The 14368-nt window shown below is 50.3% G+C and overlaps 1 protein-coding gene across 2 annotated transcripts in view; it reads left to right on the forward strand.

Moving 5' to 3' along the window:
* The window catches only part of LOC144729472 (receptor-type tyrosine-protein phosphatase gamma-like), a 153751-nt gene that overhangs the window by 114774 nt on the left and 24609 nt on the right, over positions 1-14368 (forward strand). For both annotated transcript variants that reach the window (XM_078609792.1, XM_078609793.1), the window contains exon 12: positions 7002-7087. In XM_078609792.1, the coding sequence (XP_078465918.1) occupies positions 7002-7087 (86 nt within the window). The remainder of the gene's footprint in view (positions 1-7001; positions 7088-14368) is intronic.

Raw genomic sequence — 14368 nt, forward strand, 5'->3', positions numbered from 1 at the left:
AATAATTGGCTGTTCCACCTTCGGGCAGCCCTGCCAGGGAGATTCCTCCCGCCTTTGTGTCGACGACAAATCCACTGCGTTGTCAGAAGAAGCATCATCGGCTGCTCCGGAGGAGTGATTGAGCAGGAACGCGTCGCGTAGATTATCGGGAAGGAAGCGTGTGTGTGTGTGTGAACGTGTGCGTGTGTGTGTGAACGTGTGCGCGTGTACGTGTGTGTGAACGTGTGCGTGTGTGTGTGTGAACGTGTGCGTGTGTGTGTGTGAACGTGTGCGTGTGTGTGTGAACGTGTGCGCGTGTACGTGTGTGTGAACGTGTGTGTGTGAACGTGTGCACGTGTGTGTGCGTGTGTGAACGTGTGCGCATGTGTGTGTGTGTGAACGTGTGCAAGGCTTGCTCTTGGTGGTGTGGTTAAGAATAATGTTATTCATTTTTGTTGTAAGCCGCAAGATTGCGGACTCGTTATAGGGTGGCACATTGAATTGTCGGCGTCAAAGAGTTCGGCGAAGTTGATTCGCAACAGATAAAATATATCTATCTGTGGCGTCTTAATGTCCAGTACTGGTGATATGGCCTCAGTTTGACTGCGTCTTGCGTTGACACAGCGTGAGTATAACTTACATGTGATGAAAGTGAGCGGGCTTGGGCAGAGAGCAGCTGTAAGAGATGGTGGCCGATGGATGAGACTGGTTACAGATTGGCAGCCAAAGGAGAGAATTCATCCTCAAGGATCACCGCTGTGGCAACAGGACGATGCCACGTGGCATCCCACGACTGGTGGATGATGATGATAATAATAATGATTGATCAGCGAAGCCTTGTCGTAATTAATGACTTTAATAAAATAATTTTCACCATCATCCCTCCATCTATCGTCTGGGGTTGGCAAAATGAGCGTCACGTGGTGAGGCTGCACGATCCCTGGGAAGTCACTTAAAGGTCATATTAAAGTCTCGACGAGTCACTGCCATGGCAGTGTGGATTTGACACCGTGTCTTATAAACAGGCACTGCAGGTGAGCGCTGTCGAGTGCTTCAGAGGGCACTTGGGACACTGCATGTTTTTAAACAGCGGTACAGTACAGAGATACAGCAGTACGTTTTGACTTCAGTTCAGTCCATGTATTAGGTGTAGCCCTGTGAGCCATTCGGCTCTTGAATCGGGTGCAACCGCAACAAACATAAGTCTGCACGGCTGTGAATGAACTCTGGGCTGAATGTAGGAGGTGGGGGGGGCTCGGTTTAAAAATGTGTCACGTTTACAACCTCTTTACCAAATGTTCGCGTCTATAAAGTGCAATGCACGTTTCAAAATAAAAACAAGGCGGCATGCAATTCTGCACAAACCGAAAGCAGTGATGATTGGCGAGAAACCAACAGGCTCGTTTACTGTTTAAAGAGCAAAATCCATGCCGACGCATCCGTCGTTTTTACCAATGGGCCAGACATCTCGAATCCCCGTACCGTGTCGTATCGACGCACGGAAAGCGGGGATTGCCTAATGCGCGTATCTCGTCGAACATTCGTCTTGGCTGCCAGCCCACGCTTGCCGGTCAAGCGCTCAGGTCAGCTGCGAGGCACAGCGGCAGCGAAGTGTGCCGGGGGGTGACTGCTCACCCACGTGTCATCACTGCTTGCGGTTTGTGCAGAATTACATGCCGCCTTGTTTTTATTTTGAAGCGTGCATGCACATTATAGACGCGAGCATTTGGTCACGAGGTTGTAAACGTGACACATTTTTAAACCGAGTCCCCCCACCCACCCACCTCCTACATTCAGCCCAGAGTCCATTCACAGCCGTGCAGACTTCTGCGAGACTTCTTCCTCTTCTTCTACTTGCAGGCGTCTGTCCCACTTGCGTTCGGGCTGCCCGGCTGCCCTTGCCAGCCCTCTCCACACTGCCCTGTCCTGCGCCACATCGCCCCCCCCCTACCGCCACCACCTCTTCTTCTGCCTTCTTCTGCTCCTGATCTCTCTCCTTCCACTCGCATCACTCGCCACCTTCTGACCCACATCATTTCCCTGTCGTCGCTCAACACGACCGAACCACACCAGAGCCCTCTCTCTCTCTCTCATCTTCTCCGCGATTTCTACCACCAGGGCGGGGGGGGGTGGTCTTCCTCTCGCTTCTTCAAGTCTCGCCCTGCCTTTCCTTGTTAAATCCCAACATCCACCGCAACTACTCGTTCATCCGCTACGAGCACATCCCATTGTGACGATGGGTTCACTTCGCCACGCGCTCACGCGTCACCTGTCACGTGCCTATCAATGAACACGTCCGTCCGTGAACGACGTCAACGCCGAATGAGTCTGCCGCGAGCGTGCCCGCGCAAAACATCTCCGTCGTCGCAATCGATGATCAATAACCCTCCACGTCCCAACACTGCTGTTGCTCAGCCCGTACGGAGCAGCATCAGCAACGTCAATCAAAGTGCCCCCCCCCCCTCGCTCTGCGTGCCCGTTTCATCTTCGTGTCTCCCGTTCGCGCACGGCGCACAAGAAGGGTTTGTCTCCGGCTCCCTTGTTCGGCACCGGGTCGTTTTCAAAGTCGCCGCCTCCTCCGTCTCGACCTCGGCTCACTGTGACGACAACCCAAGCACGCCTCATCATTCTCATTCAACGCTGTGCAGCGGTGAGGTTGAAAGACAAACCAAAAAGTTCACGCGAGAAAAAAATATATTCCGCCGTCGTCAGCTGTGTTCAAACAATATTCCACGAGCACATGGATTTCATATTCATTCCCCCGCTATGTTTTGACACTCGGGGTCGTTACATCGGCGTGCGTGTGACACGAAAGCCTCCCTCGCCCCGCCTCTCGTCAACGCGACGTTCCGCCGCCGTCCCTTCTCAAGGCGCGCATCTCGCTCTGTCTGCAGCGCGCCCGGCGCCCGAGGCAGCGGCAGCAGCAGCAGCAACAGCGGCATCCCTCGGGCCGCGAGGCTTCAAGACAATGGACTGCGCCTCGCCTCCCCACCCACCCAGCTCCACGATGACAGCACTAACCGGTGTTGAATAAAAAACAAATCTACAAACGCCAATCGAACACAAAGACGTCAGAGCGCAAACACGTGGCGCGCTAATCCTTCGCTGTTCACGCTGTGCATTATGCAAATCGGGTCCCCTCCCCTCCGAAGCCTCTCCTCCTCCTCCGACTCTCTCTGCGTCTCCGCGTCGTCTCTCCCCCTCTCCCCCACGAGTATTACCGCCGGTGCAGCCGCACCCTCCGCGTGCCCGGCGCGCTCCAGGCGGCATGCCCAGCGTGGGCGGCCTCGCTGCGGGCAGCCGCGTCCAGAGCCTGCTGAGCCTCGCGTCCTCTCGCGTCTCGTGGCTCCTCTCGCTGCTGTCCAGCGTGTGCACGGCGCTCTGTATCAAGTACAGGTAGGGGGTGCGTGGGGGGGGGGGCTCGCAGGGGGGGGGGGGGGGCTCGCGTTGGGGGGGGGGGCTTTGGAACGAGCGGTGGCGGTGCCTCGGCTGGGTCTCGGCCCCCGTGCGCTTCCAGGCTCTCGCTGCGATGATGATGACGACGACGCCGTCTTCCCTCTCCGTTGAGCACGCGTTGTGTTGGCTTCGGTGGTCACTTGCACCCCCGCTGCTGATGCTGCTGATGCTGCTACTGCTGTAGTGACCGCAGCTTTCTCAGACATGTGGGGGGGGGGGGGCGTGTGGTGGGGGAGGAACTCTCTCCCTGCGACAGCTTCTGCTGAAAGAGCCGCGACGTCGCGTTCGTCTCGCCCCGTGGTGTCGTGGGAGCCAGCCCCGTGTGTGCCCTCGCCTGCGTGTAGTTGTGGATCGGACACTTTCATGAATTCTCTGTGATGCGGTGGGGGGGGCGTCTTAAGAGAGGAGTGGGGAGGTGTGTGGTATAGGAGTGGTGGTGAGGTGTTGTGTAGGAGTGGTGGGATGAGTGGTGTAGGAGTGGTGGGTGTGTGGTGTAGGAGTGGTGGGATGAGTGGTGAGGTGTGTGGTGTAGGAGTGGTGGGTGTGTGGTAGGAGTGTTGGGGTGTGGTGGAGGAGTGGTGGGATGAGTGGTGGGGTGTGTGGTGTAGGAGTGGTGGGGTGTGTGGTGTAGGAGTGGTGGGATGAGTGGTGGGGTGGGTGGTGTAGGAGTGATGGGGTGTGTTGTGTCGGAGTGGTGGGATGAGTGGTAGGGTGTGTGGTGTAGAAGTGGTGGGGTGTGTTGTGTAGGAGTGGTGGGATGAGTGGTAGGGTGTGTGGTGTAGGAGTGGTGGGATGAGTGGGAGGGTGTGTGGTGTAGAAGTGATGGGGTGTGTTATGTAGGAGTGGTGGTGAGTTGTTGTGTAGGAGTGGTTGGATGAGTGGTGGGGTGTGTGGTGTAGGAGTGGTGGGATGAGTGGTGGGATGTATTGTGAAGGAGCCATACGTTCCAATTCCGGTCAACAAAATCCATCATCACTCTGGCATGATAAATTAGGTACCACGTTGTGGGAATTCACCAGCGGTCGACTTATGGGGGGGGGGGAGTCTGACTCGCACGAGAGAAATTTGGAATTTTCACGACTTGTTCAGGCCCACAAACGGATGTGAGCATCCCACTACTGCACTGCTTCGAGCAGTTATACTGCAGAAGTAACTTTTCTTTTGTTGGAAATTCTACGTTAATGTCACATATGTGTTACATGTAACGTGCGTGCAGGTAATATTGTGTGTTTAAATTGTTTTTGAATGAGTGGGCTGGGCTACTTTGGTCTGGGTTTTTTTATTCATTTTCAGCGTGAAACTTTTTCAGAAAAAAAGAGGATAATAACCCAATCACACGTCACTATTCTTGTTCCCAAAAGTCTAAAGCAATAGTTTCTACCCTGCCGTGCACTGCAGCATCAACATCTCTTTACCTAACGTATATCAGCCCAATCTTAATTTGGAGCTTTCGTGACTGCAGGAATTACTATTTGGTTCTTTCGGTAAAGTCACGTATAAAGATAAAATAATAAATTTTAGCCCATTTCATGTCATTTTCAAGTCATCACTTCGTGAACAAAATGTGCGGTTACTTGGTTCGTCACTGCAACATTTTATTTAAAAAATATAGTTTAATTTAATTATATCGTGCCTAATATTAATACTAATCATTCACACCCCTTTATCAATCCACTGCTGGATGAAGGCCTCCCCATGCCACGTCAATCTTGGGAGTTGTTTGATCAAACGTAACCAGGCTGATCAGTGCCGGTTGATGGAGAAGGGCACGATGAGATCTCACTCGCCAGCGATGTTCGCCATGGCCAGGAATCGAACTCAGGTGGCTGCGCTGATTCGAGGCAGTGCGCTAACCGCTGAACATCGCCCTCCTGCCCAGTTTCACATCATTCACTTATGAGATTGTAAACATTCAAATGTGCGAAAATATCCATCTCAGGGCGCCAGATGCGGTTGTGAAACTTCCTCAACGACCCATGTAATATTGTTTTAAAACAAGCAATTCCTAAATTATAGCAACCGTGAGTTGTGTTTGTGCTTCACTTATCATTGTCCAATGGGCTGATAGATGCAGTCCCTTGCATAGACGTGAATCCGTCTGCACGAGTGAACCTATCTCGACTGGCTCTCCCATGAAGGGAAAGTAGTCATACAGCGGCCGCTATACGTACACATTTTCAGTAAACTAACCAACTCGTTGGCCGCTTTAGCACGCTGAACAGTTTTAGCAGAGGTACACCAGCCATGCGTACATTATGGGCAGTTAAGCCACTGCAGTGCTTTACGTCATCGGCTGAATGTACGACAAAATTGTGTACTTATGATAATGAAAACATTTTTCTGCAGCATATGTTATTATAAAGGAACACAATATTGAATTGTATGGCTTAAATGCATTTGAAAATACATTTCGTTAAATTAATGCGACGTTTGTGCTAATAGTTGGTGATGTTTTGTACAATTTATTTATTTTGTACAAGTTCTTTGTACAATTTCTTTGGACAATAATGCGTGCAATTGTTAACCTGTTGCCAATATAGTTTGGCAAGACATGGGGTGACAATCGCATATACACGACATTGGATATCCCACAATGCATCGGTCCACTCATGTAGCTCAGCTGGTAAGAGCAGCAAGCCCACACGGTCTTGAAAACATAAGTTCAAATCCAGACAACGATGAACTCAGCCCCACCATCATTCCTCCAGTGACAGTGAATTGAGCTTCACCTTACAAGGCTGCACGACTCTGCGTGAAGTATTGGATAGACGGGACCTTGCCATGAGAGTGTGCAATTTCCACCACAAGCTCAATAAGCAGAGTGTGACACTGGCTTTCGATGAGCCCCCACGTGGACGTCCTTGTCATCGCCATTGTTGTTGTCGCGAGGCTGTAACTTCTTACTGCTGGGAAAAGCCACCATCGATTTTCTTCCATCCCTTCCTTTCCTTCCTCCTTGTTCAGTAGTGACCTCTGAACCCTCTAACGTTGTCTCGCTGCTGCCATCTCGTACGCTGTCTCCCTCTGCTTCTTTTGCCTTGACTTGCTGTCCGCTCTGTGACTGGGGTCGGCCAATATGGCAATACTTTCTCCATGCCACTTATCAAGAACTGAATTTGAACTTCGCTCGGCTTCACCCGTTGCCCTGACGATCGTAGCAATGCAATGAAGTGGAGATGTGAACCCAACCAAACAAGTGAAAACATTAATTTTTTGCCTTACATCTCCCATTGAGGTTTACCATTCCCTCCGCTCACTGTCGAGATGAGGGTCAACAAATGTGCAGTTATTATCAGTGCCATGTGGTACGACTAAATATTGCCAAATAACTTTATCTGCGTGCACCGAGCCCTAATAATGGGATGGGCTTTCTCGCTCAGGTGCGACCCTCGACTCAAAATATTTAGCCCCCTGTCTCGTTTACGGTCTCGTCTCCGCAGGAGCTTGGAAGCGTCGGGCTCTGGAGGTTTGTTTGAATGTTGAATATTGTCAATGGTGAGGCTTCTCTGTGTGCGTGCCACTTTATTGACGCACTTGTCATTCCACCCCCGGCTCCTCTTTTCCAGAAAATGCTTTCAAACGGCGCACTTTTACGTGGAGGACAACGACTCTCCCCGGGTGATCCCTGCCATCCCGCTCGCCGCGATGCCAGGTACGTGTCTCCCAACGGCACCCCCGCTGATGGCGACGACGATGATGATGATGGTGTTCAAAATTCACGTTTCTTTATTTGTCCACGACAAGCTCTGACCGAGCCTCGAGGTTCCTTTCGAGGACTGTCCTGTGTTGTTGGCGTCGTTGGCCAGGCCATGAATGTGCGTTTGGCTTGTGGATGGGGGGGGGGATGTCGTAGAAAACTCACAAACTTGAGCGGGGTGACGCTCAATGCTCCGCACGGTTAGATCCAAGAACACACAGCTGTACTTTCCGCAACTTTTTTAAGAAGTGGGAAAACCCACCCGCGGATGGGCTGACACTCACAGGTTCACAGGCCTCACTTGCTGGACTGCCGCCCGTTGGGCCATCTCACAGCTTAGCGGCTCGAGAGCCTCACGATGGAGTCTGTGATCCATCAACCCCTCATGGACAGCCCTGGAATATGGGCGTCTGGTGCCACCCACTCGAGTGAGTTCACCAGAGTGCACCCTGCCCCGCCCACGTTCCTGAATGTTAAGAACGAGACGGAGCTAATAGATGCTCGATTCGACTAGTGGCCTTGACTCACAAAAACTCATGGCCACGTGGTGGGGGGTGTGGGTTGGGGGGTGTTTGGTGAACTGGCACACCCTGAGGACAGTACTGCACGGCGTTGAACACGGGAGGCGGCGTGTGGACGCACATGAACCCTCAGCGTTGCGTTAACACACGCGGAGCGGGCAGCGAGCCTGCGTGTTGATGATTACGGGGCGGCTGAGCGTCGCCGTACTCCGGTACCCGGTACCACCGTGCCCGCTCCCGGTGATTGGCGGGCACCGGTTAATTTGTCGGCGCGTGCGCTTTGTGACGTCCGCTGTCCGCTCGACGAACCGCAGCGGCCGTGACGCTGCTGCTGCTGCTGCCCGATGCCTAACGATGGGGCAATGGGGATGTTTGCCGTGAAGATTGGAATCGTTTTATTGGCCCAAGATTCGGGGTAAATGCCAATTTTGGAAATGAAGGGAATGTCGCTGCGCCGGCCATAAAAGCGGAGCGATGCGCGCTTGTGTGGCAAGCACACACAGAGATTTGGGCACGCAGAGCGAAGTGTTCTTTGTGTGGTGGTTTATCTCTGAAGGGAGGGAGGGTCCTAATGTGATCCCTCTTGGCTCTGAGTAAAATACTTTGTATACAATTTAAGCATACTACGATCGCACTCTACATGATTTGTTTTGTAATAATGTGCAGTTTCATACGGCATCGTCCACGCAAATTGCATCTCACAATCGCCGTGGAACCACAGACAAGCTGGAAGGCAGCGAGCCAGTGCAAATAATTGGCAAAGCTCTGCTGACCTCTATCAACTGAAATGTTTTTTTCTCCAATGAATGTGTGTTAATACCTGTGAGAGGAAACCGAAGCACCCAGAGAAAACTGACGTATGAGAGGGTCCAACCCTCTATCCCATGCAGAAAGGAAACTCCAAATATACAGGCGTCAGGGTCGGGATCGAACCAACGACCTCCTGCATACAAGGCGAGGTAGTTAACATCTCGACACTGTGAAGGCGGTTGGAAGTTCCACATTGCTATGGCAAGGCACAGTCGCTAGACAGGGCAGTCGGTCCGATGAAATGTTTTTTCCGCGAGGGGGGTTTGTCGCACGCCGTTAGGAAGTCTTGCTCTCCGCTATGAATGTCCACACCTGGGGCTGAAAAAATGACGGTGTTACATTCACTGCTTAAATTTAGCACCCGACAACAGCGAAGTGCTAAAACGATGCGGTGACATCATCTCCGTCTTCTGTTGTGTCACGGGGATTGAAAATGGAATTAAAATATCCCCAGTGTTGTGAAATGATCAGACTAATTATACTAATGAAGATTTACTATAAAGTGGCGGTTAGCAGATACACGATAGTAATGACTATACCGGACATGAAAATCAGGCCATATAATACTCGTATGCAATATTACGATAATTGAGATGATGAAAAGTGTTGTGTTAGACCGTGGCAAGCCCTCTAGAAGCGTACAACCCATCTAATACACAAGGAGGGTGAGTTTCTACTCTACGCAGCGGGGGATTCATTTAACATTTTACGTTTGTGGCAATACCAGCTGAAGCTTTGGCATACCGTGCATTGTAGGCTTCGGGTTTGCTACGTGTCTAAGAGATTTCAGTATAGCGATGGATTATTGAATCTATCTGTGTGAAGCTTTGCGCTTTTTATCTTGTGTAAACCGGTTTCCTTCCACGTGACAAACACGCGTCCATGGACCGGAGCAGAATGAGCACCACAGGCTGTGGTGAATATTTAGTGATACCAGCTTCTGTATTTGGATTCTGTGATAGCATACTTTATTAATCTAGGTCATTGAATTATTCGCTTTTACTGGCGGGTCAAACGTATTGTAACGACTCGGGTCGTATGAGCAAGTAAAATAGATGTTGTCTGGGCCGAGGTGATTCGGGGGTTTACTTTGTTTTATTTTGTTGAGAATCCTGTGAGTGTCACTTTGAGATCCACAAAAGATTGTCAATCAAAGCACCGTGCTAAAGACTGCCGATTGCAGTGCACGGCCATGAGAGATGGCGATGGCTTGGAGGGGGGGGGGTAGATACAGCAGCAGATAGATCATGGCTGATGATGGTGACAACGATGATGTTGATGATCATGATGATATTCATAAAGATACGTGACATTTTATAAAGTAACAACGCTTTTAAATAATTTGTGAGAGTGAATAAATTATTTAAATCCTTTAACGTCATTCCATCTGACATTGAAAGCTGTAAATGAAGACATTGCGTTCGTAATTATTTGTTGCATAGTAATTCTACCATTGAGAAAAACAATATGTTAAAATGAAATTCGCTCAATTGAATAATGAGCCATGCCTCCTGTTCATATAATAACACAGCCAATCGAATTCATAATTGATTAATCCTTGACTTTATATCACCGTGAATTCACGATCTAAGCCATCAACTTGATTTGCCGCCCCACTAAATAAATCTGTCTGTAAAAATATCGCGAACGATCGCACTCGATGTTGGAAGGAGCCCTCGCACAACCGCTAACGCTCACTCTGTGCGCAACAATAAGCTGGGACGTGGACGCTGCACTCTGCAGCGCTTTGCAAATGAGTACGAGATTGAATACGGAGATATAGGCCGGCAGTAACTCAGCTATTCTGTTCCATTTCGCATTTGTATAGCGCCCTGCCAGGGCAGTAAGCTCATATCCTGGTCAATGTTGGTTCACTTTATTGTCCGCAAACATCCCAGGTAACCAGAGTAGGCCTGGAGAAAAATGCACGCGCAGAAAGTGACGGGTTTACACTCAGAGAGCCACACGGACACTTTAAAATCCTGGTTGTGAGCACAACAGAAGGTCATTTTGAGCAGCAAAACGTCTATTTCTCTCTGAACTGCATGAACATATAAATGTCGACCTTGTATACACCGCTGCTGTATGTGCTAGACACTCAGCAGAGCTCTTCTCGTGGAAGTCGTTGAGTCAATCGTGGGGAGAGACATTCATGAATGTTCAGGCCCACACTTTAATATTCTATACAGTTTAACACGTAGGCAGTCTGTTACTCTTTGATATTTTATGGAATGTGACATACGGAGATAGATCCTGTTAAGGAAATGCAACGTGGTTATCATCTCGTCGCGCTTTCAAGTCACGGCATGGACGATTATAATATCCCACACACACACACGCGAGCGTGGTGAAGTACGGTCAATCAACCTCTCACGGCCCACACGCCATGGAGAGTTATTCGTTCAGCAGCGGATTAACACACAAAGGGCTCTACGCGTACACGCATCTGCTCCAGTGAATATTTAATTGTCTTGTCGATGTGTCGATGCATGCATGTGGAACTGAAGGCTGTGTTCCAAGAGAGCCCTCTGATTTATGCCGTGTTGGATTAAGTTGTTTATTGCCATTTAAAGCAGTTGTCATCGAGTTTAAACTAAATCCTTTGTGTGTTGTCTTATGTTGCGTCCAACATGATTAACACCTTTCATTAGCCTCTGATCACCCATGCCATTGCCAACACATGGGGCTCACGATCATCAATTTCATTTTCTGTTGCCAACTCCGTATTAAGAACTCGGCGTTTTAAAAATGCCCAACCACAGCAGCTTTCACTTTACGCAGATGTGCTAACAATTTGACGAACGAGACTAATGTAATACTAGCGCTAATGTTGACCACACTACAGTACTCAGACCATCTACTCAGTTTAGGCTGAGTCAACCTAAGAGTGGCCAGCACAACATACATCTGGCCGTCTTCGTGCTATTGTTGACCACAGTACTCGGACCGGCTACTTATTTTAGGCCGAGTCGAGCTACTGGAAGCCCAGTTTGTTGTCCCCATAATAATTGTCAGTGGAGCTGCGCGAGGCTGGCAGCTGAACCATCCTGACATCTTGGGGCTGTGCACAAAAGAGTGGAGCCATCTCTGTCGTCTGTCATGGATTGTGAACTTGGCAATCCAGACGGTCAGAGGTTTAAAGAGAGTCTAGTTGATCGTTTGTCTCACTTATTTTATATTTGGTTGTATTGCTCTCCGCCACGCCTGACTTGTAACACGAGTGCATTGTTTATGACACAAATCGATTGGCGTCCACTTATCTGACGTTCATTGTTTAAAAATGAACGAAAACACGACAATTTTTTTTTTGCATTGTGAACGAAGAATAGATGTTAACCTCATCGACGGTCGCAACACTCCTTGTTTTTAATACTCACAGCAAATTTGCAAAGCGCCTGCCTGGTAACATGAGCAGGGAAGAACGCTCATCCTCACTGGTGACTCTGAACAAGCAGTGGAAATTCCACATTACCATCGAAGAGACCAGTCTCTCCCTAAACTGGTGTTGACTCCCCACAATGTGGTACCGACTTGGTCAGCCTCTCCGATTTTAACTCGGAACCTTCCGGTTGCATTCAAAACGCTGCAATGCGCGTGGAATAGGCAGATGTTATTTTCGTTTAAAACGCACATTTGGTATCGTTTCATTTGACGTTACGCACGATGCTCGCGGGGTTCTTTGTCTTGGGCTGTCCACGCCGCTTCGGATGACCTGGGTTAGCGCCGTCAATTATTCACCGGGGCCCCGTGTGCAAAAAATCATCGCCCCATTCATTGCCGTTGCCCCCAGTGTTTCAATGACAGATTCCAATCAATAGTCGACATCTGCCACCCTGTCGGTCGGCAGCGAGAGCGTCACCGCTCGCTCGCTCGCGCCGAGATGCAAACACGCGCACAAAGACGACGCCGGGGCCGTGCGTACGGGGAAATGAAATCAGAACGGGCAAATACGGACGCGGATTTGTGTCAACACGAGTCCACGCTCGCACGCACGCAGGGAAATTGGGCTGGTGCCGCTCACGAACACAGCCATTGCTCAGTCTAACACGTAGGGGGCTTTCGCGACCAATATTATCCATAATAGAGGTGTTATGATTAGATCGCGTGGATATATACATGTGTCGTTAAACCCGCCACCACCCGACGCAGCCGAGTAGTAAGGTTTGCCACGTAAGGAAAGCATGCGAGTTCGTTACTAGTACAGCACGACGGTGTGTTGGAGAGCAAACCCACAACATTGACAATTCGAGTACGACATTTCGCCAGTAATTACAACTAGCACCATCAGCCATTGCTATGTTTGTAATGCAACGAGCTGCCAACATTGTACCATGCATGTAATCGCAACTCCCATCGACCAAAGACAGATTGCTCTCTTTAATGTACGTACGTTGAACTCCTTCCGCACCGCACGTAGCCAACCGGGGTAATCAGAGGTGCGGACAGGTTCTGTTCGCAAGCACCTGTTAAGGTTGGTAAGGAGCGTGACTGGATGGTGCGAGCAGCACCGTACCCCCGCCGCCCTCGTTTCCACATCGCTCTGCTTGGTGCCTTCATGTCTGTCCACAAGTGCCAAAGACAAAAGATCCCCCGTATAGCTTGAACAGGCTGTAGGGACAAGTGCTGTTCGCGAGCCCCTATGCAGGCTCACACGGCTCATACGGGGGTAGGTGGCCAGCACCGCACCCGACCGCTTTTGTCTCCCTTGTGGCGATGTGTGTGTGTGTGTGTTGCATGTGGGGAGCGGTAGTGCAGCGGTTAGCGCTACGAACCCGGCGACCCGAGTTCGATTCCCGCTCACGGCCAACACCGGTGACGATGATCAGATCCGGTCCTGAGGCTCCCCTAGGTCGACTCAGCCTTAAATGAGTACTTGCTGTGGTGTGTAAACATCGCCACTGGGGAGACAAAGGCGGTCGGGCGTGGTGCTGGCCACCCACCCCCTCGTGTACCATTCCGGCCTTCATAGGTGCTGCTCACTAACAGCACTTGCCCCTACAGTCTTTTAAGGCTTCACGGGGAATCTTTGTCTTTGTGCGTGCATGCACAGATCTACCCCCCACCCCACCTCACACAGCACTTCTGGTATCGCCAATTAAATACTCTCCATCCCACGAAGCATTTCAATTGTTGCATTTGACGAGGCGCCCGTCCCGTTTTGCAATTGTGTTTTGCGCGCTTTGCGTGAAGCGTTCTGTGTATCCGCAGCAGTGAGGGGCCGATTCCGATGTCTGTTACCTCTCGTTATTTGCATAATGCCGTTCCTGGGAAGCGTAAAAAATTGGACTACGAGCTCGAAGCCCCGGGGGGGTCGGCGTGGGGAGAAAGTGCAGATTGTGCAGGTGACCCTTGCACGCCCGTTGCCATTTGGTGTCAAATTTGGCAGTGCGATTTTGCTGACTGCCGCCGAATTTCGCTCACCGCAGAGGCTCCGAGTTAAAGATTAAATAAATAAATAAATGCGAAATTGATGGAGGTTGACTCCCGTGCAGATTCTGGGATTAATGAGGCATACCTGACCACCCCGCGCACGTTTTACGGAGACGTTAACGTTTAATAATTGCTCAATTTTATCCGTGGCCGGAGACTTAACCACATTCCGTGCCACTTAGCAATGGGCCGTGCATTTCAATCTGCACAGAGGATCGTGTTGGAATACTGTTAATCATCCTGGGCTTCTTTTACTGCAGCGCTCGGTCCAATATGTGAATCCCACGGTTTCTTTATATATCAGCAGTTACTGTGTTTTTTTTTAAATGAAGGATTTTGCTTGTGAATATTAACGATCGTGGCTCGCGTTATTCTTTTCGCGAATCACAGGAACTGAATGAGTGCCCTCTCGTCAGCGCAGTGAAATGAGGGGGAGTGTTTCGCTTGATTCTTAGCGGGGGTTATTACTACTCCC

This window comes from Lampetra planeri, chromosome 32 (assembly GCF_965212315.1).
Source record: "Lampetra planeri chromosome 32, kcLamPlan1.2.h2, whole genome shotgun sequence".
In the NCBI taxonomy this organism is placed as follows: Eukaryota; Metazoa; Chordata; class Hyperoartia; order Petromyzontiformes; family Petromyzontidae; genus Lampetra; species Lampetra planeri.